This window comes from Anas platyrhynchos, chromosome 31 (genome assembly GCF_047663525.1).
Source record: "Anas platyrhynchos isolate ZD024472 breed Pekin duck chromosome 31, IASCAAS_PekinDuck_T2T, whole genome shotgun sequence".
NCBI lineage: Eukaryota > Metazoa > Chordata > Aves > Anseriformes > Anatidae > Anas > Anas platyrhynchos.
Genome location: NC_092617.1, coordinates 5,276,450 through 5,304,152, shown reverse-complemented (window position 1 = coordinate 5,304,152; position 27,703 = coordinate 5,276,450). Strand labels below are relative to the sequence as shown.

Below are 27,703 nucleotides of genomic sequence, written 5' to 3'. Positions count from 1 at the left end.
AGGTAGCTCCCCTTGCTCTGAGTACTGGGTTTGTTGACTGAGGGCCATCAGTAGGGAAATGCAGGTAATTAGCTCCTTTGTCCTTGCTGGATAACAGCAGAGGATACCAGCAGAAACAGAAACATAAATATTGAATTATAAAGACAGAATTAATATAGTCATGGAATGTATACATACATTATAAAGTGGAATTTCAGGTCTAAAGCATTCAGTTACCCAGTGGGTACATTGAAGTTTTGTCTCTTTGTATGCACAAAACACTTCCTCTTTCCATTGGTGCAAATAACTTGAAATGAATAATGTTTTTCTTGTTTGTTAGCATCATCTCCCCCTGTTGTCCATCGACATGAAATGCAGTGTTCTGAAACATGAGAAAGGCAATACATTTCCTCCAGTTCTTTGTAAGCTGATACGAAGTAGACAGACACCTTCTGAAGTTTTGTGCATGCTGTGCTCTTTTTTTCTTTGCTGCAACAAGAAAAGTCTTTTCTTTTAACCTGGCTTACTTTGAAGAAGTAACTCAGGAAGCTTCATGGCCGCTCAAGGTAAGTGCATCTATAGTCTGTATTTTTAGATCATGTATACAGAAAACTACAGTCTTGTTTCCAGCAATCAGCAGTCTGATGAAATGAGAGTTTCAGGCTAAAATCACAGCAGCCAAAGTATGGTTGTTTTGGCTTCCTTTAATTTGTCAGCATTGAAGAGGCTCCTAAGGAGACTAAAATCTATACTGGAATGTTATTTGAATAATATATGTTACAAAATGTTAGTATCTGCATTCAGTCAGAAAATGGTGTGTTCGTGTGTTTGTTTTTAAACCTGTCAGTATAGGCTGTATGGAAAGACATGTATTGATCCAAGATTAAAACAGATTTTTGCACTATTCTTTCCTATTCCACTTTGAAAATACAAAATCTGCAAATGCTTTTCACTTTCAAAACTGCCCAGAGTAATATAGGAAAAATAAATATATGAAGGAGAACTGAATTTAACCAGATTACTTCTATCTGGGTTCATTTTTGTAATGTATTGTCTTTGAGCTGCAGCCCGTTGGGTATTCAGGGCTACAGATAAACACTATATGATCAGATATATAGTAGTATGCTGATCTAACAAGCCATCAAAATTCATTTTTTCTATTCTGACAAATACTAAAACTAAGCAGAAAGATACAAATCTGTTTTTTCTTAATGTGAATGCAACCCCACAGAGGTCACCCTGGTGTGACGTATGGAGGCAGATGCTGGCCCAGGGAGATCCAGCAATGTCTGTGTGTTTGCCAAATGTTTACCACCCTCATTCCCCCCCTACAACATACTTAAGACATTCAGCATTTTCAGTGCTTGAATTTATACAGCAGCAAACAGATTTAAGGGCATTGTTGTACTATTGGAATATATGTTTTTCCCTGAGGAGTATACATTTTGCTTATTTTAAGCCATATAAAAGAGTTCTGGTTATGTGTTTTTTAATGTATAGCAATTAACAGAAGTAACAATATATTCATGTTGTGTAAAATAGTGCTCGTAAAGAAGGAAGTTGATAATATGCTTCTATAGGAGCCAGTAGCTCCCTACATTATGATTGTACAGAATGTTCACTGTATCATATGGTAACTTTTAAGTTCTCCCATACCGTAAATGAAATAGGAAAGAACCACAATAAATAAATAAAAAATAGACAAAGCCTCAGAGTAGCTTAGGTTGTCATCAACATATTTACTGCTTGATTTTTGCATAGCTTAAAATTTGACAGGTAGAACTGCAATTTGTTGTCTTTTTTCTCTTTATTATCCAAGAATAACACAAACACTCGGCCACTTCACAGCATTTCATGTAACAACAAGAGTTATGGCAGTAACAGAACCCTGTGAGGTAAAATGATGCAGAAGAGCATATAAAATATTTATCACCCAGATATACATTTTTAAAAGCCAGCTACAAATTCAAAAGGGTTGCTTCTTCCTGTGGCCTCAGACTTTGAAGGAAAGCAGTGGCTGCAAAGGCAAATTAAGATCAAAATATGATTAAACGATGAATCAGCCACACTGGGTTCAAATAAAGCTAAAGGATCTCATTTAAACCCACACCTGCAAAATAGATCTTCAGACCTAGAGCCCAAATTCCTTCTGGACTTCAGGCCTCATTGTGCCCAAATATTGTTATGCAGGAGATAAAAATGATCAGTCTGAAGACTGCTTTCTTGCTGAGGCACAGAGGCTCAGTTTAATACAAGGACTTTCAATGTACGTGCTGAGAGCTTCAGCTGGCTCTTGCTTGTTCCAGCAGAGCTAGTGTTACTGAAGGCTGTGGAAAGATGCTGATAGTGAAACCAGTGGGAGTGCAGAATCAAATGGCAAAGGAGCTTGCTGCATGGAGAGAGAAGATGCCTGTGCATATGAGCAGATGCATGCACGGAGGTGCCAGTAACAGTAAATGCTCACGTTACCTCCAGCAGCACAGGTCAGGGTAAACACCATTGTGTCCTAAAGGAAGGGTTTGCAACAGCAGACGAGAAAATGCAGCTTACCAGTATCTGATCTCCTGTTAAGATTAATGAATAATGCACTGGAAGAAGCTGTAGACTTTTCATACCACAGCGGTAACATGTAGCATGGAGAATCTGAGATCCCTGGAAATTTTATCTCTAATTAAAGAGAAAACATGCATGCCCTTAAGATGCTGGAAGGGAAGCCAGCCCTAACAGGTAGCTGGGTGGACATCAGCACAGAGGCAGCAGTGCCAAGCAGCCCATGCTCAGGAGCCCATGGCCACCCCATGTGTGAGCACGGCTCAGCTCCAGCCTTGTCCCAGCATCTCTGAGTTTAGTTTTATCTGAAGGGGTCTCAGTTTGCATGCTCCAAGACAGCTTTGTAGGGTGAGCTGGAGTGCTGGAAGTGAGGGAGCATCAGGAGATTAGCTTCAGACCCTTGCTCTTCATCTGAACTAAAATGCTGATGTAATTCCAGACAGAATGTGACAGTAGTGTCCCAGTTTGGATCTGAGCAGCTAGCTGCTGTTTGACACTGCTCATTTCTGATTTTTTTTTTATTATTTTCTCCTCCTGCAGAATCTCAACAACAAACAACCACAATCTTTAAGGATTACCTCCCTGGTTCTTCTGGCCTTCCTGAACAAGATAAGCCTGTTGAACCCACAAGCCTCTGGAAGCAAACATCACGTGCTCATAACTTGCCACCTGGTCTGGAGTATCTGAATCAGGTCCTGGATATTTTCAAATGCTAAAACTGTTCTGTTTTCATCATAGACTGATAAATTTTGGGGGTGGGGGAGTGTTCTTTTTTTTTTTTTTTTTTTTTTTTTTGTCTTGTGAAGAAGGGGAAGCTTTTTTTGGTTGTCTGATATTACTATGAAATAAGGAACATAGGACTAATAAGCTCTTCCTTCATTGCTGCCATTCATTTTTATGGAAAACCATTTGTTGTGTGTACTGTTCTCCTTGCCCCCCAAACACAATTTTCCTCTCTCTAGGACTTGCTTTTTCCTGATCATAACTTTTATCCCTCTCATTGTCCTGCCCAGATTCCTTCCAGCTCCTTAAGAGCTCACTTCCAGGGAAACCACTGCCAACCTCCGTCTGACCTTAAAACTAGTCTGGTTGATGAAAACAAGCAGTGTGCTGAAGGAACTGTCACATTCCATCCTTTTGGGAACATGCAGGTCTTCTGAGCAAATTCCTTGTGCCCACTGGGACAGTGTCCTCAAGGTTAGAGGGAGAGTCCTGGGAAAGCCATATCCCAAGCGGATGACTTGGTGAGTGAAAGCCTGAGCAGCTGCAGACCCACGCCCACTCTGTTTTGGGCTGTGGGGCAGGAAAGGGCTAGTGCCAAAGACAGAAAATTGCATGGAAATGGAAGCTAAGGTCACAGGCAGGGGAGGGAAAGGGAAAGGGAATGGTAAAAACATCTTAGTCCTGGTGCTAAGTGTGCACCTGTTCACCTTGCTCTGTGAAACCACACAGCCCCTGGAGCTCAGATCAGTGGTGGTCTGCAGCTCCATAGCTTCATCAGGTGAGCTCCAAAAGTTTCATCTATTCCTGATTTTTTTTTTGGAAGTCCACCCCTGGCTACTGTTTTGACACTGTCTCCAGTTTGCATTTCACAAATGGCTGGATCCTGTCACTCTTACATACATCGAGTAACGCTTCATGCATCCCAGCTGGTATGTCAGAGGGAAAAATCAGGCCCACAGTGTAGTCAGATGATGGTGATACACACACTTCTGTTGTATTTGTGTTTACGTAGTGCTGAGAAATGTTTGTTTCACTTGAGGGCTCTATTTCAAATATGCTTGTCTGTAGCTTGATTTAGAAACAGAAACTGAATGCATTTTATATTTGAAACCTAAGCCACTTAGATAGCTAATGAAACCAGGAGACCCTTCAGAAATCATCTTCGATGTGGCGTTATGATTTTCATTTCATGGTGCCTGTGCACAAAATGATATGTGTTGTCAATTACAGAAGTGTTTGTTCACAGACTGTTGAGCTACATTTTTTAGTCAAAAATTGATTGTGATAGTAAATACTTGCCAGGTTACATATTCAGTCTTCTGCATGAACATGAATTACGCCTCAGCTTTAGCCATACAATGTGGGCAAGCAAATTCTATTTCTCCATTTTATAGAAGCTTTACATCTGACACAAAGACAAAAGAGCAAGGAGCTGTCAGAACTATAACTAGAACTCAAGACTTCATTCATGCTTGTTCTCAAGCCAATAACCATGTGCCTGTGCTGCAGCCCTTCCTAATTATTCTCAATTTGCTCTGCTGTCTGAAGAGAGTAAAGAGGGTGTGCAATGCTGAGCCAGCCTGGCTTCCTGACACAACCTTGCTTGCCCCTGAGCAACCCACTGCAAGTTTTCTGTTTAGGATTTTCATTGTGTAAGAAAAAAAAATACACCTGCTTGCTGGAGAGTGGCTGTAGAATGTTAAGCAATCTTCACTGAGGTTCAGCTTCTCCAAGGTCAGGTCTGGCTGTTAATGTGGTCTGACAGCATCCCCCGGAGTAAGGGCTAGGGGACAGTAACAAAAAAAATAGCGATTGCACCTCTTTGTGTTGCACTGAAGATTTCTGCTCACCAGGATTTTTGTTACTGATTCAAGCTTTGAATCCAATCTGCTGGAATAAGGGAGGTCCAAGGATGACTTGTGGGTCCATGTCTGCTGTGTCACTGCCTGTGATGCTGCATTTGTGAGAGGATGCAGTCAGCCTGGCCCTCACTGTCGCCCCTGCTGGCCAGGGAAGCTGTGAAAGGAGAACTCTCCCTTCTTCCTCATTCTATGGATTCTACTTTTCTAGATTACCTTTTTTTTTTTTTTTTTTTTTTTTTTTTTTTTTTTTTTTTTTTTTTTTAAGTAATCCAGTCTTCTGCTCCCTTGTATTTAGATCTATTTAGAGATTCAAACATCCCCTCCTCTGATTTATTGGTGTATACCACACCTAGTGTTTCCATGCGTTGCAGAATGTTTTGGTGCAGGATGATGCTCATACTTGCTGTGAGATCCCCACATTCTTATACAAAACAGGAACTCAGGAGCCAAGCATGTAGTGACGGGTGAGAGGAAAAGAAAATATCTGTCCTGTTAAAGCCGGAAAGAAGTATTTCCCTCTGGAAATACACACCTGAAGCCAGCCATGCTGTGGAGCAATGCACTTGGCTGTTCAAAGCTCTTCAGAGACTGACAAAGTAACGCTTCTGCCCTGGTACACTGATACCATGCTTTCTGTAATTACCATTAAAGTGGCACCCTAAACATTTTTCTACAAGACAGGTTACCCAAAAAACATGATTAACTTCCGGATCACAGCCATAGTTCTTGGAATTGTGCAGTGTCCAACCGAAAGGTCATTCCTTTGCCCAGAGCAGGAATAGATGGAAGAGACCTGAGATCAATTTTCCAAGAAGATCAATGTTGTGTTGTGCCACTATCCAGGCTTAACCAATTTTGTAAGAAGTTTCCTTGTTTAGATTTTGTTAGACGGATCAGATGTAAATTTAATACTGACAAAACTAAATTCTGACAATTAGCTGTGTATAAGGAATTTAAACACATCTGAGCTCAAGAGGACCGAGACCCATGTAAACCAAAGGGTTTTGGATGCTTTCAAATGAAGTGCAGAATTCTGTTAATCCACAAGTGTCCTAATAAAAGATGCATCAGAACGGCTGCCTTGCAGAAACAAGGCAAAACAAACAAGCCTAACAAGTGGTACTGCTGTGTTGTCTAAATATTGCCTCTGCCTGGGACACAACAAACTAATATACAGAGCAAAATCACTCAAAGCTTTTAACAATACAGGCTCATTATTTTTCTTTTCCCTTTGAAAATCTATCTGGAGGAAAGGAATACATATTAAATTCAATACTAAAATATTAAAATAGCTCTGCCATCTTTAACCTGTTTATTCATTTTTCATCAGCAGAGCTCTGTACTAACTTCCCATGAGCTCTAAGGTTTCTCATATCTCATGAAATCTAAATGTCAAACAGCAAATATTCTTGGGAGAAGATTTTTAAGTCCAAATATTTTTTATTATTTCTGGCATGTGCATTCCAGAGATTAACGAAAGGGATACAGAAGTTTCTCTCTTACAAGTTTTTCTTTGCTGCCTGCACTAGCTGCAGGAGATTACTGGAATTGATAAATGGCTGCAACAGTTGGAATGTGTACCAGGTAAGATTTGTCAATTGTAAAATATACAAATGCCAGAGAACTGCGACATGCTGGTCTCAGAAGTCCATCACATGCTTTTTGACTTCAGCTGTGAGTAATGGCAAAACCCTGTGTCAGCTGTCTGATACTTACCAGGGTTTTGAGTAGAAGGAACTAGCAATGCCTAACATGTCAGGTAAAACATGCACAAAAAGTCACATAAAACTGGAAGGTGGGCTGAAATCAAGGTAGACTGAAATTAAGGTTTTGTAAGACTGGTGATTGTTTTCTAAGCCAGAGTATGGCAGAGGTACAATAAGCACAGAAAAGCTGTGTGTCATGGCAAAGAGTTTTTCTCCTGCATTTGTAATCATTTCACAGATGAGGACAGTTTCAGACAGTGAAGTGTAGGCTCTTCCAGCATTCACTACTTTGTTTTTTTTTTTTTTGTTTGTTTGTTTTTTTTTTTTTTTTTTTTTTTGTTTGTTTTTTTTTTTTTTGTTTTTTGTTTTGTTTTTTGTTTTTTTTTAAACAGCTGGACCGGATAATTATTCATCAGCAGGTGGAGCTCCTTGAAGGTATCGTGCAATACTTATCATGCTCTAATGGTGCTGGTACACAGATATCTCCAGAAGGTTTTCAAGTCTTCTCCCCATCTTGCTGGAGTCATTGCGAAGTCTTCTGCTGACCTTGCATCAGGTCTCTACTGTGGTGGTAGTACGGTGAAATGAGGAAAGAAGGATCACAAAGAGCCTCTGCCTCAGCCCTAAAACCCCTCTCTCAAAGTTATTAAAGATGAATATTTTCCATGGATTGGAAGGATGGTTGTTGTCCTTAACAGCAATTAACATATGACAAGTGAATAGAGAAAGAAAGGTCAGGAAAAAAAAATTGAAGCATAATTTTATTTACATAGTTCCTCAAAATTTCAAAGTTTCAAGTTCTGCAAGTAAACCATTTTTTAAATGCATTTCTCCATCTTGAAATGTTTGTGGCCTGATTCTTGGGTATCTCCCAAGTTGTCACTGTGCAAGTTGTCACTGAAGTGGGATGGCCTCATATCATTATTCTTCACAGGTTAAAAAGAAGAAGCCAAAACCAAAACTCAGGACATGAATTCTGTTTTGTGATCTATACTTCAGTGTACAGCAAACCAAAGTCTTTGAAATAAATGTTCTTTCAAAATACAGAGCTGACATTATTATATCATTATTATTGTACTTTGTGTAATTTCAAAACATTTTTTATACAGTCTCTGTTCATAGATTTTAGAATATATAAGGCAGAGAAGACTGAAGCTGTAAACTTGTATGCAAAGCTGAATTTGGTGAGTCTTGGCAGAGGCTACCTCTAATTCTAACATTACGGTACAGTAACACCTGACTTATTTTGCTTTATTAGCCATACTTGGCACAGAAACCTGCAGCAAATATGAGATAAAAAACCATTTGGGACAAAGAGTTTACTTTGCAGTGGAAGAAAACGGTTGCTTTGATCGTAACTTGTGTTCGCCTATAAGGTCTTTCACCATAAGGATTGCTGATAACTCAGGCCAAGAAGTGATTACAGTGAATAGACCCTTGAGATGCAGCAGCTGCTGGTTCCCCTGCTTCCTGCAAGAGGTGAGTGCTGCCTAATTGCCTTTTGTACGAGCATCTCACTGCATGTGCTCAGCATTAATTAAGCTTTGTGCAACCTCAGTGAGGATGGCAGGAAGGAATTCGCAGCCCCATCCCAGCCCCGGGCTGTGCAGAGAGCAGCTTCTGTTCTCACTTCTGCATGTGTCCAGGCAATATTACAAGTGAGAGGAGAATAAAAACCTTATACTGTCTACTGGGCTATGTTCTTACTTCTTTTAAAGACCATTCTTACAAACAGGCCTTAATTTAGAAGCAATTATTGTAGAAAAAAAAAAAAAGAAAAGAAAGAAAAACAAACAAACAAACAAAAAAAGCTTCTTTGAGTGAAAAATACAGAATCAGATTTTTTCATTCCATTTTTGTCTTCTTCTCATGCATCTTTCTTATTTTATTAAAATGTTTTATAGCATGACTCACCTACCTATTTTATTGGTGCTGCATCAGGATTTTAGAAAAAAAGGTCCTTGGGTAGCACAATTACTTCATGAAAAAGCCTGTAGGATACTCGCTGATTATAATACTTTTGCATTACATTGTATTACTTTTCTCAAATCTTACATTGGTGTTAGCTTCTGGTGCAGCTTTTGAGGTTTGCATTGTTCACTGTATATAAAAACATATATATATATATAAAAACATCATTAGACAGCCATTAGATATCCAGTTCATGATTCAGTAAAATTATACATAATTACATTCAGTAAAAAAATATTTTGCAATTATCTAAATGATACAGTATTATGGAAAAATACACTAATATAAGACCAGTTTATAAGATTTTGCTTTGTTTTGTTTGATAGCTAGAAGTGCAGTCCCCCCCAGGTACAATAGCTGGGTATGTTGTACAGAACTGGGACCCTTTTCTGCCTAAGTTTACTATACAGAATGAAAGCAAAGAAGATGTCCTAAAAATAATTGGCCCGTATGCAACCTGTGGCTGTTTTGAAGATATTGAGTTTGAGGTATGTTACTTACGAGTGGTAAGAATTTTAAAGTTACTGCTTTGAATGAATTTCTCACTTGAAAATCCTATTATTCTACCCTTAAAAATATTAAATACGCTAAAATAATTTGGGAACATAATTACAATGATGTGCATTGGAGTTCCTGACTTCTACGTGCAGATTCCTGCAGGTGTTTTCTGAACAGGAGTGACAATTCTGCATCCATTTAACATCATTTGTCAGGAGAAAAGTAATTCTGAAGAGCTGTTGAAATATTTAGAGGGAGATTTATGAGATGAGAGGGAGAATGGGAGATGATTGAAGAAACCATGGACTGAGGTTTCTGATGTGAACAAAGCTCTTTCTCTTAGTTAAAGATTCATAAGAGTACTTCTGTGTTCTTCAGAAGAGTTCAGTAGGGAATGTCCCAAATTTCAGTATAGTCTGAGAAACATGAAGATGGCTGCACAATCAAGAACATATCTGTTAGTTGTGGGGGACAGTGGTCCACAGCAGTGATATTACTGTGACTTGGAGCACATCAGAAGCACAAAATGGGGGAAAAAAATCTGTTATGAAAGAAGAATTGGTATAAATTTTCACAATTACCTTCATCCACTTTTCCATCAGCTCTGAAGATGCTGATATCTCCAAATGTGTAAGAGAGACCCTTTGTTGAGTGCCATTCCTAAAAGTAAATCCGACACTAATAGAGTATTTCAATGACAAGAACAGCCTGGCAACTATGGCATACTCTGCATAGTGGGGCAGTCATTAATTCTGTTAGGATATAATCAGTGCGTATTAGATTTCTTTACTTTTTTTTTTTTTTTTTTTCCTATCTTTCATTGGTGCAGGTAAAAGTTCTCAATGAAATGTCAACCATTGGCAAAATTTCCAAGTACTGGTCTGGATTTGTAAACAATGTCTTTACCAACACTGCCAACTTTGGGATCCAGGTCCCAGTAGATCTTGATGTGAAAATCAAGGCAGTGATGATTGGTGCATGTTTTCTCATTGTAAGTATGAAAAATCAAGAGGTAGTTTCATGGAGCTGGGCAGCCTGCGGGAACAAAGGGGCCCTTGCTGTCAGCTGTGATCATACAAAGGCATACATGCAGTGAAAAGTCAAACCACTGCCTGGAGGATAGCAGTTCACTGGAAAGCTTTTATTTTTTATTTTTTATTTTTTATTTTTTATTTTTCATCCCATTTTTAGTTTTTCTATTTTTGTAATATTTTTTAACTAAACTTTTAAAATAGTATTCTATGTGTAGTTCAATATCTTGCATGACAGGATCAAATATCAAATGTAGCAAACTTCCCCAAGCTTCTTATCTGCTGTGTTTGTATGATCCATAACAAAGGTTATGGTAGCTCTGGTGGTAATTTAAAACACTGAGCACAGTTCTTAAGTTCCAGGGGAAAACCAACCATCTAAAAATTAACTGTTCAAACCTGGTCCCCAGCTGGGACTCCTTGGTGGGGAGGGAGGCAGCTGCCTCTTCAATAACTCTGTTGAGTGTTTTGCATGTATAATATTCAGGTCATATGATTTCTCCTAAAAATAAAAAAAAAATCTCTTGTGAAATTAATTGTAAGAAAAGAATTACATATGAAAAAGAGAATACTGTTATTTTCTTAATGCTTGCTGCTTTTGTCAACTTTAACATGTTAAGAATAGCATGCAATGGTATCAGTCACCTTCAGTATACACATCAGAAAACACAAAAGGACAAAATTATGTAAATTATTCACTAGAAAGTCTTTGCTTTAAAACAGTAACAGCTCAGATATTTAGTTTTTATTAGGTTAGAAATGTAACTTGTGCTACTTAAGATTTTTGGATTGTCCTCTGAAACTCTGGTTGCTCAGAGGCAAAACAATATAAGTTGATTGACTGACCTAGTTACTTTATGTAATAAAAGCCTACAAATATGACTTTTCATATTAATTGTTGTATTTTTGTACCTTCCTTACAGTCACAGTTTGTTTATTTGTAGGACTTAATGTTCTTTGAAAACTCTCTGGATGGATTATAACAGGATGACAGAAACAATAAAATATGCAGAATGTGCTTCAGTAAGTAAAAATGAACATAAATTGATCTTCTTGCTTTGAAGACTTATATTTTAGATACTTTCTAATTCTTTTTCATTTTCTTCCAGAAATCCCTTGAGCTTTGGACATGATTTTGAACTGCACAAATCCTTGTTCCATACAGGAAAAGAAAGGGAGCTAATGATGCTGTTTATTAAAATATCTCTCATGTAAATAATAATTTTGCCATGTATGCATTGTAGCTAAACATATACTTTTCCCACAGAGCACTGTTGCTTTGGAACAGTGCTATTTTCTTTCCCTTTTGATGTTTCTGCATGGGAAATCATGAAAGATTAGACAAAGACTTGCAGCATCACTGATGAAAGTCTGTGTTTAAAGAACCCTTTGATGCTCTGTGAGTTATGCTACCAGTTACTAACCACATCAAGGTGTGTCGTGTGGGTTTTGCTTTTGCTTTTCATAATTTTAGAAGTAATTTTCTGATTTGTAATTTAATTAATAGCAACAAACTGAGCTTGAGAGCAACAAATATAAAGACATCACCCAATGTGAACTTCAAGATGGTAACTATTTAAGTAAGTTGAAAAAAAAAAGAGAAATGATGTTTCCTAGTAATTTAATTTTATGGCAAATATTTATTTAATGAGCAGCACCCAGAAATTAGTCTTCCAACACTAGAGTGGGGAACAAAAATTTCATTCAGAAAATCTGGATTTTCACTTCCTATACTGAAGGCAGGAAATAAGGTTTGAGAGAGAGTCATCCCCTATGTGCTAGAGGTGCACAAACCACTTAACATTTGAACTATTTGATTCTGAAGGAATCAGAAGGATTCCTTCAGATTCTGAAGTCTGAAAGATTCTTGTTCCCATGAACAAAAATCTCTTTTTTTTTTTTTTTTTTTTTTTTTTTGTCCTCTTCATAATATCTGGTGGTAGATAACTTCTCATTCAGCCTTACCTGAGGCCACTCTAGAGCAAAATGCCTTCCAGGGACAGAATTATTCTTTCCCTTTGGCAAAGGACTATACAACAGCAGCTTTTTCTATTTCAGGTAAGTTTTAAATAGCTGTTCATTCCTGCAGTCACATCTCATAATATTGTTCCTAATCATTCACACCAACAGGCTTTTACTAATACAGGCATCCTGTCTAGGAACATCCATGATACACACAAAATATACACAGAAACGTTTTTGTTGCAAAGTATTTGCTGTGCAAGGTTGCTTATGTCTCTCTTAAAAAATACAATGAGTCCTTCAAGAAGCAGAACAGCACCCTACTGGTGGTAAAACCAAATGCTGTCATAATCACCAGTCAGGTTCACAAGGAGAAGATTTTACAAATCCCCTGGAATGCAGGATTTTGTAGCGTGAACTGGTAATTCAATTCTTGTAAATAACCAAACACACCAACGGAAGGGAGAGGAGATGATGAATTATTCATAAAAATGAAACAGAGCTAAATTTATCAGGTGATTAATTCTCAACAAACATTTAGACTAATTTTAATTTAACGTTCATGGATATGAATTCAAACACAGTGAAGCCAGGAAGCAGCAACTAATATTCCCATAGAGAAATTAGCTCAGGAACGCTTATAGATTTAAACAATATGTTTTAGATCATATACCAGACTTGGGTATTTATACAGAATTACATATGTCTTGAAAATAATTGTGGTTAACAAGCTCTGACAATCATCCTTATTTGTTAACCGTTTTGTTACCAGCTCTCACTATAATTCCTAGCAGCACATCAGGCTAGAGCCATCCACAGTGGTGAGCTCCAGGGAGGCACTGCCATCTCCCCTCCCGGTACATTTTTGTGTTCTCTACCTATGGGTTTAGTGGGCAAGATGCTCCCTCCTGTGGAAATTTATAGTTTTGCAGAGAGGTACAGATGACATGCCAATTTGCTCTTCTCACTAGTTACACACTGGTGTAATTCTAGTAAATTCAGTCCTTTTGCTGCTGACTTAATCTAATGCAGACTGAGGAAAAGAGCAATATTACTGTTTTAATTTATCCCTTTAAATCACCTTGCTACCTTAGACAGAAGTAACTGTACTGTAGCAACAGTGTTGGGTTTCATGTAACACCATGTTCTTGTACTCGTGGTGTGTGTGGCTGAACTCAGGGCCTGGTGAGAGCAGCTGGTCCTGGGTTATCAGCCACTCTTCCAGTTTCCAGCCCTCTGATGACCCTTAGCAGCCAAAGACATCTTTAAAGCAAATGTGTTCAGTCCCCACTGAAGTCAATACAAAACAAGGTTGTCTTTACCTGCAGAGCTGAATTTGGCCATGAGTATCCACATACGCCCTGTAGGTGAATTATGCATACTTTTATATATTTGTATACATTTTTATATATTGCAACCAGATGATGGTACTGTATTTCTTGTTCTTAGTGACATTGTTGCTGGTTTTGTATGATAATACCCATTATTTTTCTTTTTCTTTTTCTTAAAAAAAAAAAAAAAAAAAAAAAGGAAAAAGGTAACAGATGTGTAGGAATGTATGAATGTCCCTGTTTACAGCCAGGGACAGCTTTTGAGACATACAGAAACAGGCTAAGCCCCTGGATAAAACAAAGCAGAGGGGCTGGGGCAGCTCTTGCTGGCTAGGAGAACTTCCTCAGCAGTCTGCTTGACTTTGGTCCTAACTTCAGCATCCTGGTATAAATCTAATGCCAATGCCAACAGTTTTTCAACTGGAAGTTCCTTCACTTAAACTACAGTTGCCATGGGAGAGCAGGAATTCATGCTGCCAAAAGATGAAATCCTAAGTGATATTACGAAAGAAAAGTTAATGTACTACAAACATTTTCTAAGTAATAAGAATGTTCTACTAACGTTCTTATTAACACCAATGTATTTCATGTGATGGAAGCTACATGAACTCTTTACAAAACCTCCATTTCACAATTCCCCAATGTCATGAGTGGCACTCCAAAAATTTGGTATTCCCCCAAAGGAGAACAGATACTGTCTAAAGCAGAGTCATGTCCTGAACATCTAGAAAGAAATATGTTTGTTCTAATGAAAGAGAAATTTTACTTAATTCAGCCAAGCGACTACTTTCCCATTTGATAGCTAGCTGTGGATCTGGGTAGTACATAATTCTTGTGTGCAGTAGGTGGCAGCAACAGTTCATTATTGGAATATTTAGCTACAAGTGTACCCGGCACACTGATTAAAGATCAACATGCTTTTAACCTCTAATTGATTTCCAAACTTAAATGGAGGATTTTTTCTTTGTTGCCTGATATTAAACCTTTGGCATAAGATGCTTGATTGTCTTTATTGCCCCAAATTTACAGATGAGTCATGGTGACATATTTTGTGACATCTGCACACGCAGAATCCAGTCTACCTTAAAGAGGGTTCTTTTGGTCAGTCCAAAATCTATTCTGTACCTGGATCATCTCTACAACTTCCACAGGTGGAGAGGGGAGAAGCTGCAGTCCCAAGGCACTCCCCACCTTCTACAGAAACAAAGTGATGTGTCTAAAGGAAACTGCTTTGTGGTGGGGTCCCTAGAAGTGTGGGGAAGTTTTCTATTAGTGAAATTTGTCCATGTGTCGTATTATCATGGTCTATCACCATGTGCTGTAAAGATGGAAACCCTTGGTACTGCCACAACCCCAGGTGACACCAGTACCTGGGAGGGAGCTGCTTTGTTGATGGAAAGAGTGGCAACACAGAATCTCTGCAGGCTCTGAGATCTTTAGTTATCTAATAATTTGCGGTATATGAAAGTGCTTTTCTTTGAATTACTGTGATGCATATATTGAAAAACATCTTTTTAATTATTTATTTTAGAATTAGACAAACCTAGAAATGATGCAAAATAATCATTTTCTAATGGAGCTAAGTGGTAGCTCTCATTAGGAAAACCAAAATGCAACTTCCTCCTATTAACAGTCTTCTTTGTATTGCTTTCCTTCAATTAGAATGATATATTCTCTGTTAGAATGATACATATTAGTTTAATTCAAAGATCAGCTCTAGGTTTTTAAATGATCTAGGTTTAAACCTAGAGGTTAAAGAGGTTTAAACCTAGAGGTTAAGCTCTAGGTTTTTAATATTTCTCTTCCTTAAAAGTGGCTCCATGGTGGGGGTAAGGACTTTAAATCCTTAGGAAAAGTTACCCTATATTCTATGAGAAGAGATTTGTTATTTTTTCTGGAATCCAAGATACTTTGCTAAACCTGATTCCTCTTAAGAATAGCTTCCTTAAAGCCAAATCATTGTTGAGGTACTCTATTAGCAATTGCTGTGAGATGGACTTGTTTATTTGCGACTATTTTGTTCCTTCACTCTTCTTAAATGAAGCTAACAGAATCACAGAATCACAGAATCACAGAATCACAGAATTTCTAGGTTGGAAGAGACCTCAAGATCATCGAGTCCAACCTCTAACCTAACACTAACAGTCCCCACTAAACCATATCCCTAAGCTCTACATCTAAACGTCTTTTAAAGACTTCCAGGGATGGTGACTCCACCACCTCCCTGGGCAGCCTGTTCCAGTGCCTAACAACCCTTTCAGTAAAGAAGGTCTTCCTAACATCTAACCTAAAACTCCCCTGGCGCAACTTAAGCCCATTCCCCCTCGTCCTGTCACCAGGCACATGGGAGAACAGGCCAACCCCCACCTCACTACAGCCTCCTTTAAGGTATCTGTAGAGAGCAATAAGGTCGCCCCTGAGCCTCCTCTTCTCCAGGCTGAACAAGCCCAGCTCCTTCAGCCACTCCTCGTAGGACTTGTTCTCCAGGCCCCTCATCAGCTTCGTCGCCCTTCTCTGGACCCTCTCAAGCACCTCGATGTCCTTCTTGTAGTGAGGGGCCCAAAACTGAACACAGTACTCGAGGTGCGGCCTCACCAGAGCCAAGTCCAGGGGGACAATCACCTCCCTAGCCCTGCTGGTCACACTGTTTCGGATCCAAGCCAGGATGCCGTTGGCCTTCTTGGCCACCTGAGCACACTGCTGGCTCATATTCAGCCGACTGTCCACCATCACTCCCAGGTCCTACTCTGCCTGGCAGCTCTCCAACCATTCATCTCCCAGCCTGTAGCTCTGCTTGGGGTAATTGCGCCCCAGGTGCAGGACCCGGCACTTGGCCTTGTTGAACTTCATGCAGTTGACCTCAGCCCATCGGTGCAGCCTATCCAGATCCTCCTGCAGAGCCTTCCTACCCTCGAGCAGATCGACACACGCACCTAATTTGGTGTCATCTGCAAACTTACTGAGGGTGCACTCAATACCCTCGTCCAGATCATTGATGAAGATATTAAAGAGGACCGGCCCCAGCACCGAGCCCTGGGGAATGCCACTAGTGACCAGCCTCCAACTGGACTTAACTCCATTTACAACTCTTTGGGCCCGGCTATCCAGCCAGTTTCTAACCCAACGAAGCATGCGCCAGTCCAAGCCAAGAGCAGCCAGTTTCTTGAGGAGAATGCTGTGGGAGACGGTGTCAAAAGCCTTGCTGAAGTCAAGGTAGACCACATCCACAGCTTTTCCCTCGTCCACCCAGTGCGTCACTTTGTCATAGAAGGAGATCAGGTTCGTCAAGCAGGATCTGCCTTCCATAAACCCATGCTGACTGGGCCTGATCGCCTGCTTGCCCTTCAAGTGCCGCATGATGACTCCCAAGAGGATCTGCTCCATGAGATTCCCTGGTACTGAGATCAAACTGACAGGCCTGTAGTTCCCCGGGTCAGCCCTCCGACCCTTCTTGTAGATAGGCGTCACGTTTGCTAGCCGCCAGTCAGCTGGGACCTCCCCCGATAGCCAGGACTGCTGATAAATGATGGACAGGGGCTTGGCCAGCTCCTCTGCCAGTTCTCTCAGTACCCTTGGGTGGATCCCATCCGGCCCCATCGACTTGTGCACATCCAAGTGCCATAACAGGTCACCAACCAGTTCTTCGTGGATGGTGAGGGCCACATCCTGCTCCCCATCCCCTTCCACCAGCTCAGGGTACTGGGTATCCAGAGAACAACCGGTATTGCCGCTAAAGACTGAGGCAAAGAAGGCATTGAGCACCTCCGCCTTTTCCTCATCTCTTGTAACTAAGTTTCCCCCTGCATCCAGTAAAGGATGGAGATTCTCCTTTGTCCTCCTTTTTGTGTTGATGTATTTATAAAAGCGTTTTTTGTTATCTTTAACGGCAGTAGCCAGATTGAGCTCCAGATGAGCTTTGGCCTTCCTAATTTTGTCCCTGCACAGCCTTGCTACATCCTTATAGTCCTCCCTAGTGGCCTGCCCACTTTTCCAAAGATTATAAACCCTCTTTTTTCTCCTAAACTCAAGCCACAGTTCTCTGTTGAGCCAGGCTGGTCTTCTTCCCCGCTGGCTCATCTTTGGGCACATGGGAACAGACCGCTCCTGTGCCATTAGGATTTGCCTCTTGAAGAGCGCCCAGCCTTCCTGGACCCCTCTGCCCTTCAGAACCGCCTCCCAAGGGATTCCACCAACTAGTGTCCTGAGCAGCCCAAAGTCAGCTCTCCGAAAGTCCAATACAGTGGTTTTACTGGTCCCCTTCCTGGCCTCGCCAAGAATAGTGAACTCCACCATTTCGTGGTCACTCTGCCCTAGACAGCTCCCGACAATCACATCCTCCACCAGTCCTTCTCTGTTTGTGAAGAGAAGGTCTAGCGGGGCACCACCCCTGGTAGGTTCACTAACCAGCTGCGTCAGGAAGCTATATTCCACTTTCTCCAGAAACCTCCTAGACTGCTTTCTCTGGGCTGTGTTGTGCTTCCAGGATATGTCAGGGAAGTTGAAGTCCCCCACGAGTACAATCACTGAAGATTTCGCAACTTCTGTCAGCTGCCTGTAGAACTCCTCATCCGTCTCCTCATCCTGGTTCGGCGGTCTATAGCAGACCCCGACCAGGACACTAGCCTTGTTGTCCCTGCTGATCCTAACCCAAAGGGACTCGATCTTGTCATTCCTAGCCTCGAGTTCTACAACATCGAAAGACTCTCTAATATAGAGAGCCACACCACCACCCCTTCTGTGCTGCCTGTCCCTTCTGAAGAGCCTATAGCCAGGCATTGCAGCACTCCAGTCATGAGACTGGTCCCACCACATCTCCGTGATGGCAACCAAGTCGTAGCCTGCCCGCTGCACGATGGCTTCCAGCTCCTCCTGTTTGTTACCCATGCTGCGTGCATTGGTGTAGATGCACTTCAGCTGGGTCATTATCTTATCCTCTGGCCTTGCCATTGCTCCCCCTGGCACAGCCCCAACAATCCTTGCTTCACCCCCATCCCCCTTCTTACCTAGTTTAAAGCCCTATCAATGAGCCCCGCCAGCTCCTGGCCCAGGATCCTTTTTCCCCTAAAGGATAGGGACCCGTCTACGGCCATCAGACCAGGTGCTGAATAAACTGCCCCATGGTCGAAAAACCCAAGATCTCTGCGTTGGCACCAGCCCCGGAGCCACGTGTTTAACAGGTGGGCTTTCCTGGTCCTCTCCGTACCCGTCCCTGTCACCGTAGGGATGGACGAAAACACTACCTGCACTCCCGCACCATCCACTAACCGTCCCAGCCCCCTAAAGTCTCTTTTGATTGCCTTCAGGCTTCTGTCTTCAATGTCGTCACTGCTCGCCTGGACTATCAGAAGAGGATAATAATCAGAGGGGCGTACCAGGTTGGGAAGCTTCCTGGCAACGTCCCTGACCCTGGCCCCAGGGAGGCAGCAGACTTCCCTACGGGTAGGGTCAGGCCGACAAATAGGGCCCTCTGTTCCCCTAAGGATAGAGTCACCCACAACAATAACCCTCCTGTCTTTCTTGATGGAGGCAGTCCTGAGGTGTGGAGTCGACCTCCTCGCCCTAGGCATCCTCCTGGGAACACTTTCTACCTCTTCCTCAGTTGCTGGTCTCTCAATCTCCAGGGCCTCAAACCTGTTTCGTAAGGGCACCTGGGAAGGTGGGGCCGGAAGGGGAGGGCATCGCCTGCGATGTCGAGCAGGGACCTGTCTCCATTCCTCCTCAACTCCCAGATCCCCTCCCTCTGCCCGACGGCAACAGAGCAGGGGGTCCACCCCCATTTGGGGTGTCTCACCTCGATACCTCTCCTTGAGGCCCTGCAGGGAGTTACTCCACAAGTCTATCTCCCGCTCACACTCCCTGATGGCCCTCAACCTCTCCACCTCCTCCTTGAGCTCCGCCACCATGCGGATCAGGTCATCCAGCTCCTCACACCTCACGCACGCAGTGTCTCTGCCTCCCGCCGATGGCAGCAGCAGGCTCTGACACTCCCTGCATCCGGTGACCTGAACCGCTGCATTCTTTAACGGGCAGTCAGTCTGGGTGTGTACCGACCTTCTGGAGAGCGCACCGTGCCTGGTGGAACAAAAACAAAAACACAACAAAACAAGCCAAGACAGATACAATTTTCTGCTTTCTTTTCTATATTTGTTAGGGTGCATTTGTAAGCACAGTACTAACCTCTTACAAAATAAAGGTCACCTAGACAGACTGACACATGCCCAGTGACTGTACCCAAAAATGTGTCCATTCCTTTGGAATGGACGTTCAAGAGGAAACTCTTGGCACTGCGAAGAGGAGGTCTGCAGGTGACTTCATTGTTGTGCATCTCCTGGGTTGCCATTGAAAATTCATCTCAATTCACAATTAAGTCTTACATTCCAGTCTCTTTGCAAAAATGGTAAAAGAGACTTCTCACCCTCATTCTCTTCCATTTTCTTCTTACAAAGGAGAACGAACCCTGACATTTTAGTATTTCTGTAGGAATTTGCCTTGATACCCATGAAGTCTACTTGAATTATACAGATTTTGTACTGAACCTGCCGTGTTATTGTATCTGGGACTATGCAGTGCAATGAACCTTGGATCTCACTCATTCCCAAAAAGGTCCCATCAAATTTCGTATCAGAGCACTGTTTCCCATGTGGAACCACATCCCAGGATTGGCCATGGAGCAAGGCAGAACTGATGTTGACCTGGCTACTTTGTCAGTATTGGTTTTATAATATATGTATTTTATTTTAGTAATCCTCAAATAACTATGTAATAAAAGACGTCATCAAGACCACCTGAGTTCTCACATGACATCCTAACTGGGAGGAAGGTCGCTGCTCACCTGTGGGACCTTATTGACTGTGCTTGCTAGTAAACATTGACAGGCTAGGCTTAGTGTGCAAGAAAGCACAATGGCATAAAAGCAGAGGATAGAAGTGCAGGGAGCCACAGGGTGGCCCCACGAGAATGTTGCTGCCACCCAGCTGGCCCCAGGTCGAGGCTTCCCTTCCGCCTGCGTTTTGGGAACATGAGGCTGGAAAATATGGATGCCCTCACCACAAATGATCCATCCTTAACTTTCTGTTGGTCAGTCATAGCACGACTAATAGTGTTTTTATTCCAGTAAATGGCAGTTATTGAGGGGAAAAAAAATACCACAAGTCGTTTCAACAGGACATGTTAGCTCAATGCATGTTTCCACCCTCAGATATTACTGGCAGGGCCTTTTACTCCATGCTGACCACATCAGGTAAGTGCTCTACTTACAGTACGGTTGTTTTGTATTAAAAAGGTACCACTGGTAGCCATTGCTCTACACAGAAATACTCCTTTCTAGCTAGAAATTAACCTGGATACCTTTGTGTTTTCTTTTCTTTGTTTTTTGTTTGTTTGTTTGTTTCAGGTGAGAAAGAAAATGTTGGTGTGTATATGGTAAGTTCCAGTGTTGCTACATAAGTGTTTTCCCAGTTGTTCATGAATTGCTCACAAAATCTTGGGGAATTTTTTGATAATTCTAATAAATGTGGACATTTGTCATAATTGTACTATCAGACCTGTGCTCACATAATTAAAAGCACAGTGGTACTGTGCTTCGTGTTAAGGAGACCTTGAACAGGTGTTTTCTTCTGGTTTTGCTAACAGCAAGCAGCGTGTGACGGAGAAACCTTAACAATTCAGGAAAATAATGTGAGGCCAAGAGACCAGAAAAAAAAAAAAAAAAAAGGGCTTGGAAAACTGACCGCAGAGAGCAGTGCCTGTGTAAACAGACAGGGTGTGTCTTCTGGCACAAGCTTTGTTCAGAAACAGCAGAGAACACCAGGCTGATAAGCTGATGTTAAATGTGCTGGTTAAGTGTTACATGGCTCTTTAAGGCCTCAGAGACTGCTCGCCAGGTGCCGAGCAATCCCACTGCAACCTTGTCGTTTTTAGTTGCAGAGTCCCACACCTTGACCTCAGTTTGGTCCCATATTTCAGATTCATAAACTGTCCGATTGTTAAGAAGGAGAATGAGCTGTAAGGTTACCAGGACAGTCTTTGTTCCTAAGGACAGATTCCCCATAATGCGCAACTGCTTACCAGCGAGAGGCAGTTGTGTGCACGGCTCCACTTCTCTCAGCTCAAGCTTCTCTCCAGCTCCAGTGCCGCCTATTTCCAGCGACTTTCTGTACGAGCTTCTCTGAGCGGTTTGCTGAGTTTGGCCGAACCTACCTTCATGAGGCGATCAAAGTGCCTGTTCCCGTCCTGGTCTCCATTCTGCCAGACTGTTCCTCTTCACTTCTTTTTCCTGCTTCTTTACTGATGTAACTTCATCGTGCTGCCTTTTTTTTTTTTTTTTTCTTGAGGGCAGGCTCCCCTCTTATACCCTTCTCTCCACAGAAGTTCTTTTCAAAACAACTTTTCATTGGTCAAACAACTTCGAATGTAACAACAATAGCAAACACCCAGAAACATCCACGCCTTAATGGCTGGAGAACAAGAGAACCAGCTGGAGAACAAGAAACCCCAGACTGCATGGAGTCTCCTGAATCACCCTTCTTTGTTCCCTCTAAACTCTTTTACATTCCTGATGGCCTCTTCTTTAAGAGTCTAATGTTATCTCAATCATGGGGTTTTCCAAACCCCATGGACACATTCCTAAATCTCCCCCTTCTTTATTAATATCAACCATTTTCTCGACATGAATTACTACTCCATATATAACACTACTGAAAAATGCCTGAGAGGAAGAGATACAGTGCTAACTCTACTCTCCTTGACAAGACAAAGATCATCATGTAAGAAATAATGTTCATACCAACATCGAACAGCCATGTTTGCTAGGCAATAGAATTTAAATTTCTGGGCTGAACTGAGCTAATTGCAATTACATCATTTCCATTAGAAAGGAATACTAGTATAACACACTGTGCAAGGAACAGCAAAGAGAGAAACTGTTGATTTTTGCAAAACCTTTCTCTAAGGCGTAATTTGGTAGATTTCTTCTTCAGTTTTGGTACAATGTAATCATACATTGCATCCCCTGGGAATCCTTGGTCCACCCCCATGGGAAGGGCACTATCTGGGCAATTGGTCATCCCGAGGCACAAGCATAGCAGTAGCTACGGTTGAGACTCTGGACAGTATATTTGACCCATTCTATCCAGGCATTCACATCCCCGTACCCTGTTTGAATCGCAAATGTTTGAACTGCCACATTTCAGAAGGCCTCCTGTTTTCTCCTTGAGTTTCTCCCTTTCTCTGATGACAATAGAGGAACGTTTCCATACAGCTATTCTCAGTCTGGCTGTCGGGTCTCTCCCAGTTATTTGTTTTCTCTGCTCAATTGTCGTTGGGCATTTAAATCTCCACAAGCTAACACCTCACAAGAATCAAATGTGACGGCTTGTGGTACATAACCCTCTGTCACAGTCACCCATATTTTGATGGGGTATCCCGATTTTGCTATTTTCTGGTCATGCCTTTTCCAAGTTGCCAATTGACCAAGGCCTTCTCTGAGGCCTAGAATCACTAAAAACAAAATTAGTAATCGATTTTTCCCTGTCATTATTTTTAAACCTTAGTTTTCCAAATAATTATCAATACAAAGAATAAGATGTACACTACTACTATAACAACCCCCCCTTGGGAGCACTGCAATTTGCTATAGGTCTGTCCTTTCTCTCAATCACAAGTCACAGTCGTTAGTTACCTGTGAAAATAAAAGGTTAGTTTACAATTGTAAGCTCTTATCCCGCTCAGAGTCCACTATGAGATTTTTCTCTTCAATTTCAACTTCCAACAAGTCTTCTGTAGGAACAGCTTCCCAGGTACTAGCGTCGACAGATGCCTTCACTCAAGTATAGTGAGTCCAACCTTTTTTCGCAGTTCTTACAGATCTTTCAGTGGTTAGTAATTGTCCTTCCCATTCAGGCCGGAGTTGACTCTTTCCAGGTCTGAATCAGGACCCGGTTTCCTGGGTGATGGTGGTGAATACGGAATTCCAAAGGTGGAGTTTGAGCCAACAACCCACAGGTCCTGAGAGATGACAAAGAAGAGGACAACCCCAGAATACAGTTATTAAGAAAACTCTCTTGTTTTGAATTGTGGTATCTCATCCCTTCTGCCCAGATAGGGCAATCTGAACAGCATCTCATATGGTGAAATTCCAATATCCTTTCTTGGTGCTGTTTGAACCTGTAGGAGTAAGCATTTTACCCAAGGAAGTTGGGTTTCTAACACTAATTTAGTTAATTGCTTCTTTAATGTCTGGTTCATTCTCTCCACCTTCCAGAAGACGAGGGGTGCCAGGGGCTGTGAAAATCCCACGCAATCTCTAAGGCCTGCTGTAATCCTTGCAGTAAAGCTTTACACCCATCCAGTCACATGGTCAATTAGGACAAACAAGTAACTCAGTAAAGTTTACCTGTATACTTTGGAAAGGTCAAACCCCTGGCTCCTGTCCCCCTCTAGATGGGTTACAGAAGACCTTTTTATTTACCTTTTGACATATAGTACATCCTCTGCATATGTGCTTCCCTAAAGTGTATATTCCTACACAGACATACTTTCTTAGAACAACATCACACATTGCTTGCACATCCCAATGACTCTTCTGATGTTAAACAGTTAATATTTGCCTCATTATCACTTTATTCAGCATTTCTCTCCCATCAGGGAGTATCCATTTTCCTTCAGACTTCATGGCTCCTGATTCCTTAAAAAAAAACTTTCTTTTAAAACTTTTTAGTTCTTTCTTAATTTTCAACAATTCCCTGAATCCTCTCTGCATTTATTCTGTTTTCCTTCAGACATTAGATGCCTTAAATACCTGACTTCTCTTTCTCCATATTGTAATTTATTTTTCAATACTCCCAAGCCCTGCTTTCCCAGAAAGTTGAACAGCTTGTTAGTAGCTTTCTTCACAACTACTGTCCTAACAATAGAAAATGATCCACAAAAAATGGAATTTAAATAGTAAGATGTCATTAATATGTAAATAACAATCCATTACGGTAAAAACAGACTACACATTTGTAAACAATAGGACTTCCATGTAAATCTTAAATGGCATGTAAAGAAATGTCTCTGCAAGCTGATCCTCTGCAATATGTTTTACAAGTTTATCTGTAACACTGAAATATAACGTGATTATTGTTGATAAGCATTGCGTAAATCTACAATGACCCTTATAAAATCAGGCATTTCACTTAAATATATCTATGGTTTATCTAGGTGACATTTATGTTCACTGCATCTTTTAATAATCTTTAACCTGAAAATACTTGTAATATGTTTGGTGATAATGCAGCTTTTCCAGTAAAAAGCTGAGCTGTAAGTGAAGGATTTAACACTTCCCTGTCTCAGTCTGACCTGATCCACCAACAAATTGGACACTTTTGATGAAATATTTATATAGATAACATGTATAAAAGACTTTCATAATATATAAAATATAAAAATTATATATAGTATATATGTAATACATACACCATAGATGTTTGTTCATTGTCTTTTGTATTATAAAACAAAGAGTTCTGTTTGAGGAGCGGGAGTTGCAAAGGTTTCCTGCTGAAGTAAGGAGCTGTATAATGCTTAGCTAGACACTATGAAAATTCCATTGCTTAATGTAACAAAAAAGAGAATCCTCTCCCCTTCCCTCCTTCTGCATCTCAGTAGCCTCTTTTGTTCAGAAAACACAGCTGCAAAGTTCATGTAACCATCTCCTGATAAGTTGTTAAACTAGTGTATCAACACCCTGCCTCCCTGTCTCACGCTGGGCCAACATGACCAAATAAAGAAAGAAGTTGAACCACAACGCCGAGGAAGACTACGGCCTTCATCTTCACGACCACCAGAGGGACAGAGACGACCCCCTAGCAACAGTGCGCGCAGTCGCAGAGTACACCAAGATGTGCTGCGTAATCCTGAAATCACCAAGATATAAAAAGGGACCCTGGGGGGGGGGGGTAAGGTGCGCGCCGTTGGTGGAGCCGAGACTCCCCGGCCGCCCAGCGCTGTTTTGCTTGCTGTTGCTTACTCAATAAATTCCTTTCTATTATTAATGCAATGCTCTCTGAAAATTAATTAAGGGGGCAACTTATAACAAATTTGGTGCCGTGACTCGGATGAAGGCAAGTTGATTGAAAGACCTTCGGAGGGGGCGCCCCGCTGATTTCAGCGGCCTTCGCTAGGATTACTTTCATTCAAATCCTTCACCGACGAACCCTAAGTGTGAGAACTTGTGGGTTGAGATAAGGACGATTTAATAAGAAAGGGAATAAAACTAGAATTAAACAAACAAAACCACAAGAGATTGTGGTTTTGAGATTGTGATAGCCTGGTTATGCGTTTAGGTATTGCAACATTCATCCTTGGGTTGATAAAAAGAAGCAAGTGCCAGTGTATTTTACAGAGCAATCAGAAACCAACCCCATTTGTGGTTTCACCTTCCTTTAGGATCTCCCTGACAGAGATAAGGGTGCAAGGTTAAGGACAGTGATGTAAAGGGCATCATATTTTTCATAATACCGAATTGAAAAACAATGCAAGGATCCAAAAGACTAGTAACTGTAAATGAAAGCAGGTGTGGGCAGGGTGCTTTGAGATATTCTTTGCTGTGCTGGAACAGAGGTGGGCTGGGGAGCGAGGGGATTTGCACACAGCTGCCTCTTTGTGCCATTTCATGTAGCTTTCAAAAAGGAGATAGACACCAATTCAAGGCCTCAGCTGTCCCAACGTAACTGAGTGGCCACAATTCCATGCTTGTGCACCTTAGCAATGTCAGATCTGGAGGCATTTGGCCAGCACGGCCCCTGCACGCTCCTTGCTGGTGGTGGGGTCATGCTGCAGGGAGGGCAGTGAGCAGGGATATGGGCATTGCGTTGCAGCTGTGAGGTTGGAGGTTGCCTGGGACAAGGGTTAAATGACCTTGGCTTGTGCAAAAAGCTTAAAACAACTCTGGACAATTTAAATTGCCTGGAAATTCAGAGCACACGCTTTAACATGTGGAGCTGCATTGCATGCCTGCAGGGTGAGGCGTGGGGATCTGGCTGGAGCTGGCTTTCCTGATATATTACTTAAGCTAGTATTACTTATGCTTTTTAGGAAAAAATCGTGACTATGAAAACAGTGCCCATAATATCTATTTGCAGTAAGAGTTTTTCTTTAGTGGAAAACAGGATTTACACAAGCTGCGTTTTAAATTTGTGGTATCCAAGTTAATCCTAAATGTTCCAAACTGTAATGGCGTATTTCTTTGTTGAGTTGTTCTTTTCCTCTCTATACCCTGGTTTCTTACTCTAAAGCAGCTTATACTGGTTTGTATTTCAGTGCTGACATTCAAAAATGTGTCTGACTGTCTGCAGTAAAACTTTATCATAGCTCCTTCCTCAGCATAAGAAATGGGTTTGCCACAAAAAACATTTAGTAGCTAAATCAAGTTTGTCGTATTGGAACTGCTGTTCCATTGTTGTTTTCCCCGTTAACCAACTTGAGAAAAGATGGATAACAATGGATGTCCATTCACTCTGGGAATTGCTGAGGAGGGGGTAGTTCACCTAAGAGGATACACAGTTAGTGTTAGTACTGTTAGTATCAGGGAAGGCAAAATTCTCAACATATCTTCTACCTTGTTCTAATTCTTGCCAGAGCCTAGAGTACAATCCTTCTTTAGGGACAGTGTTAATTACAGTCCCTGTCTCCCTTCCTGGAGTGACTGCTGCTGCCACCAGTTCAATATTAAGATTATAGGAAGCATAACTTGGCTCCTTCTCTGAAAAAGGAATCTTCTTGTTTACACATAAATTTAAAGCCTGAATTTTCATCAGACCCATATTTTGGCCAAAATACTGCTGTTTCCTTAATTGGTTCTTTTGTCCAGACTGATACACAATATTTAACCTTTTTTTTTTTTTTTTTTTTTTTTTTTAAATTATTTTTCTTTTACAATCCCTCTAATTTTGGGATTATGTTTCCCATTTCTTATAATTCTTCAGGAAGAACTATTAGTAGGCACTCCCCCAGGGATATCTCCCTGTCCCCTGGAACTCATATTTTCCCATTTTTCCTAACCCTCGCCAGTATGTGCTACAGAAATTTCCCTTCTGCAGTGTACCACACCA

The 27,703-nt window shown here is 41.3% G+C and overlaps 1 protein-coding gene across 1 annotated transcript; it reads left to right on the top strand.

Annotated features, from left to right (window-relative positions):
• The first annotated feature begins 360 nt into the window (after nucleotides 1-360).
• On the top strand, nucleotides 361-15,422 carry LOC140000075 (phospholipid scramblase family member 5-like). The gene is made up of 7 exons (XM_072029808.1): nucleotides 361-545; nucleotides 3,070-3,221; nucleotides 7,213-7,255; nucleotides 8,079-8,299; nucleotides 9,118-9,279; nucleotides 10,119-10,280; nucleotides 11,265-15,422. The coding sequence occupies exons 1-7, from the start codon at nucleotides 533-535 to the stop codon at nucleotides 11,301-11,303; spliced, it is 792 nt and encodes a 263-aa protein (XP_071885909.1). The 5' UTR covers nucleotides 361-532; the 3' UTR covers nucleotides 11,304-15,422.
• The last annotated feature ends 12,281 nt before the right edge of the window (nucleotides 15,423-27,703 follow it).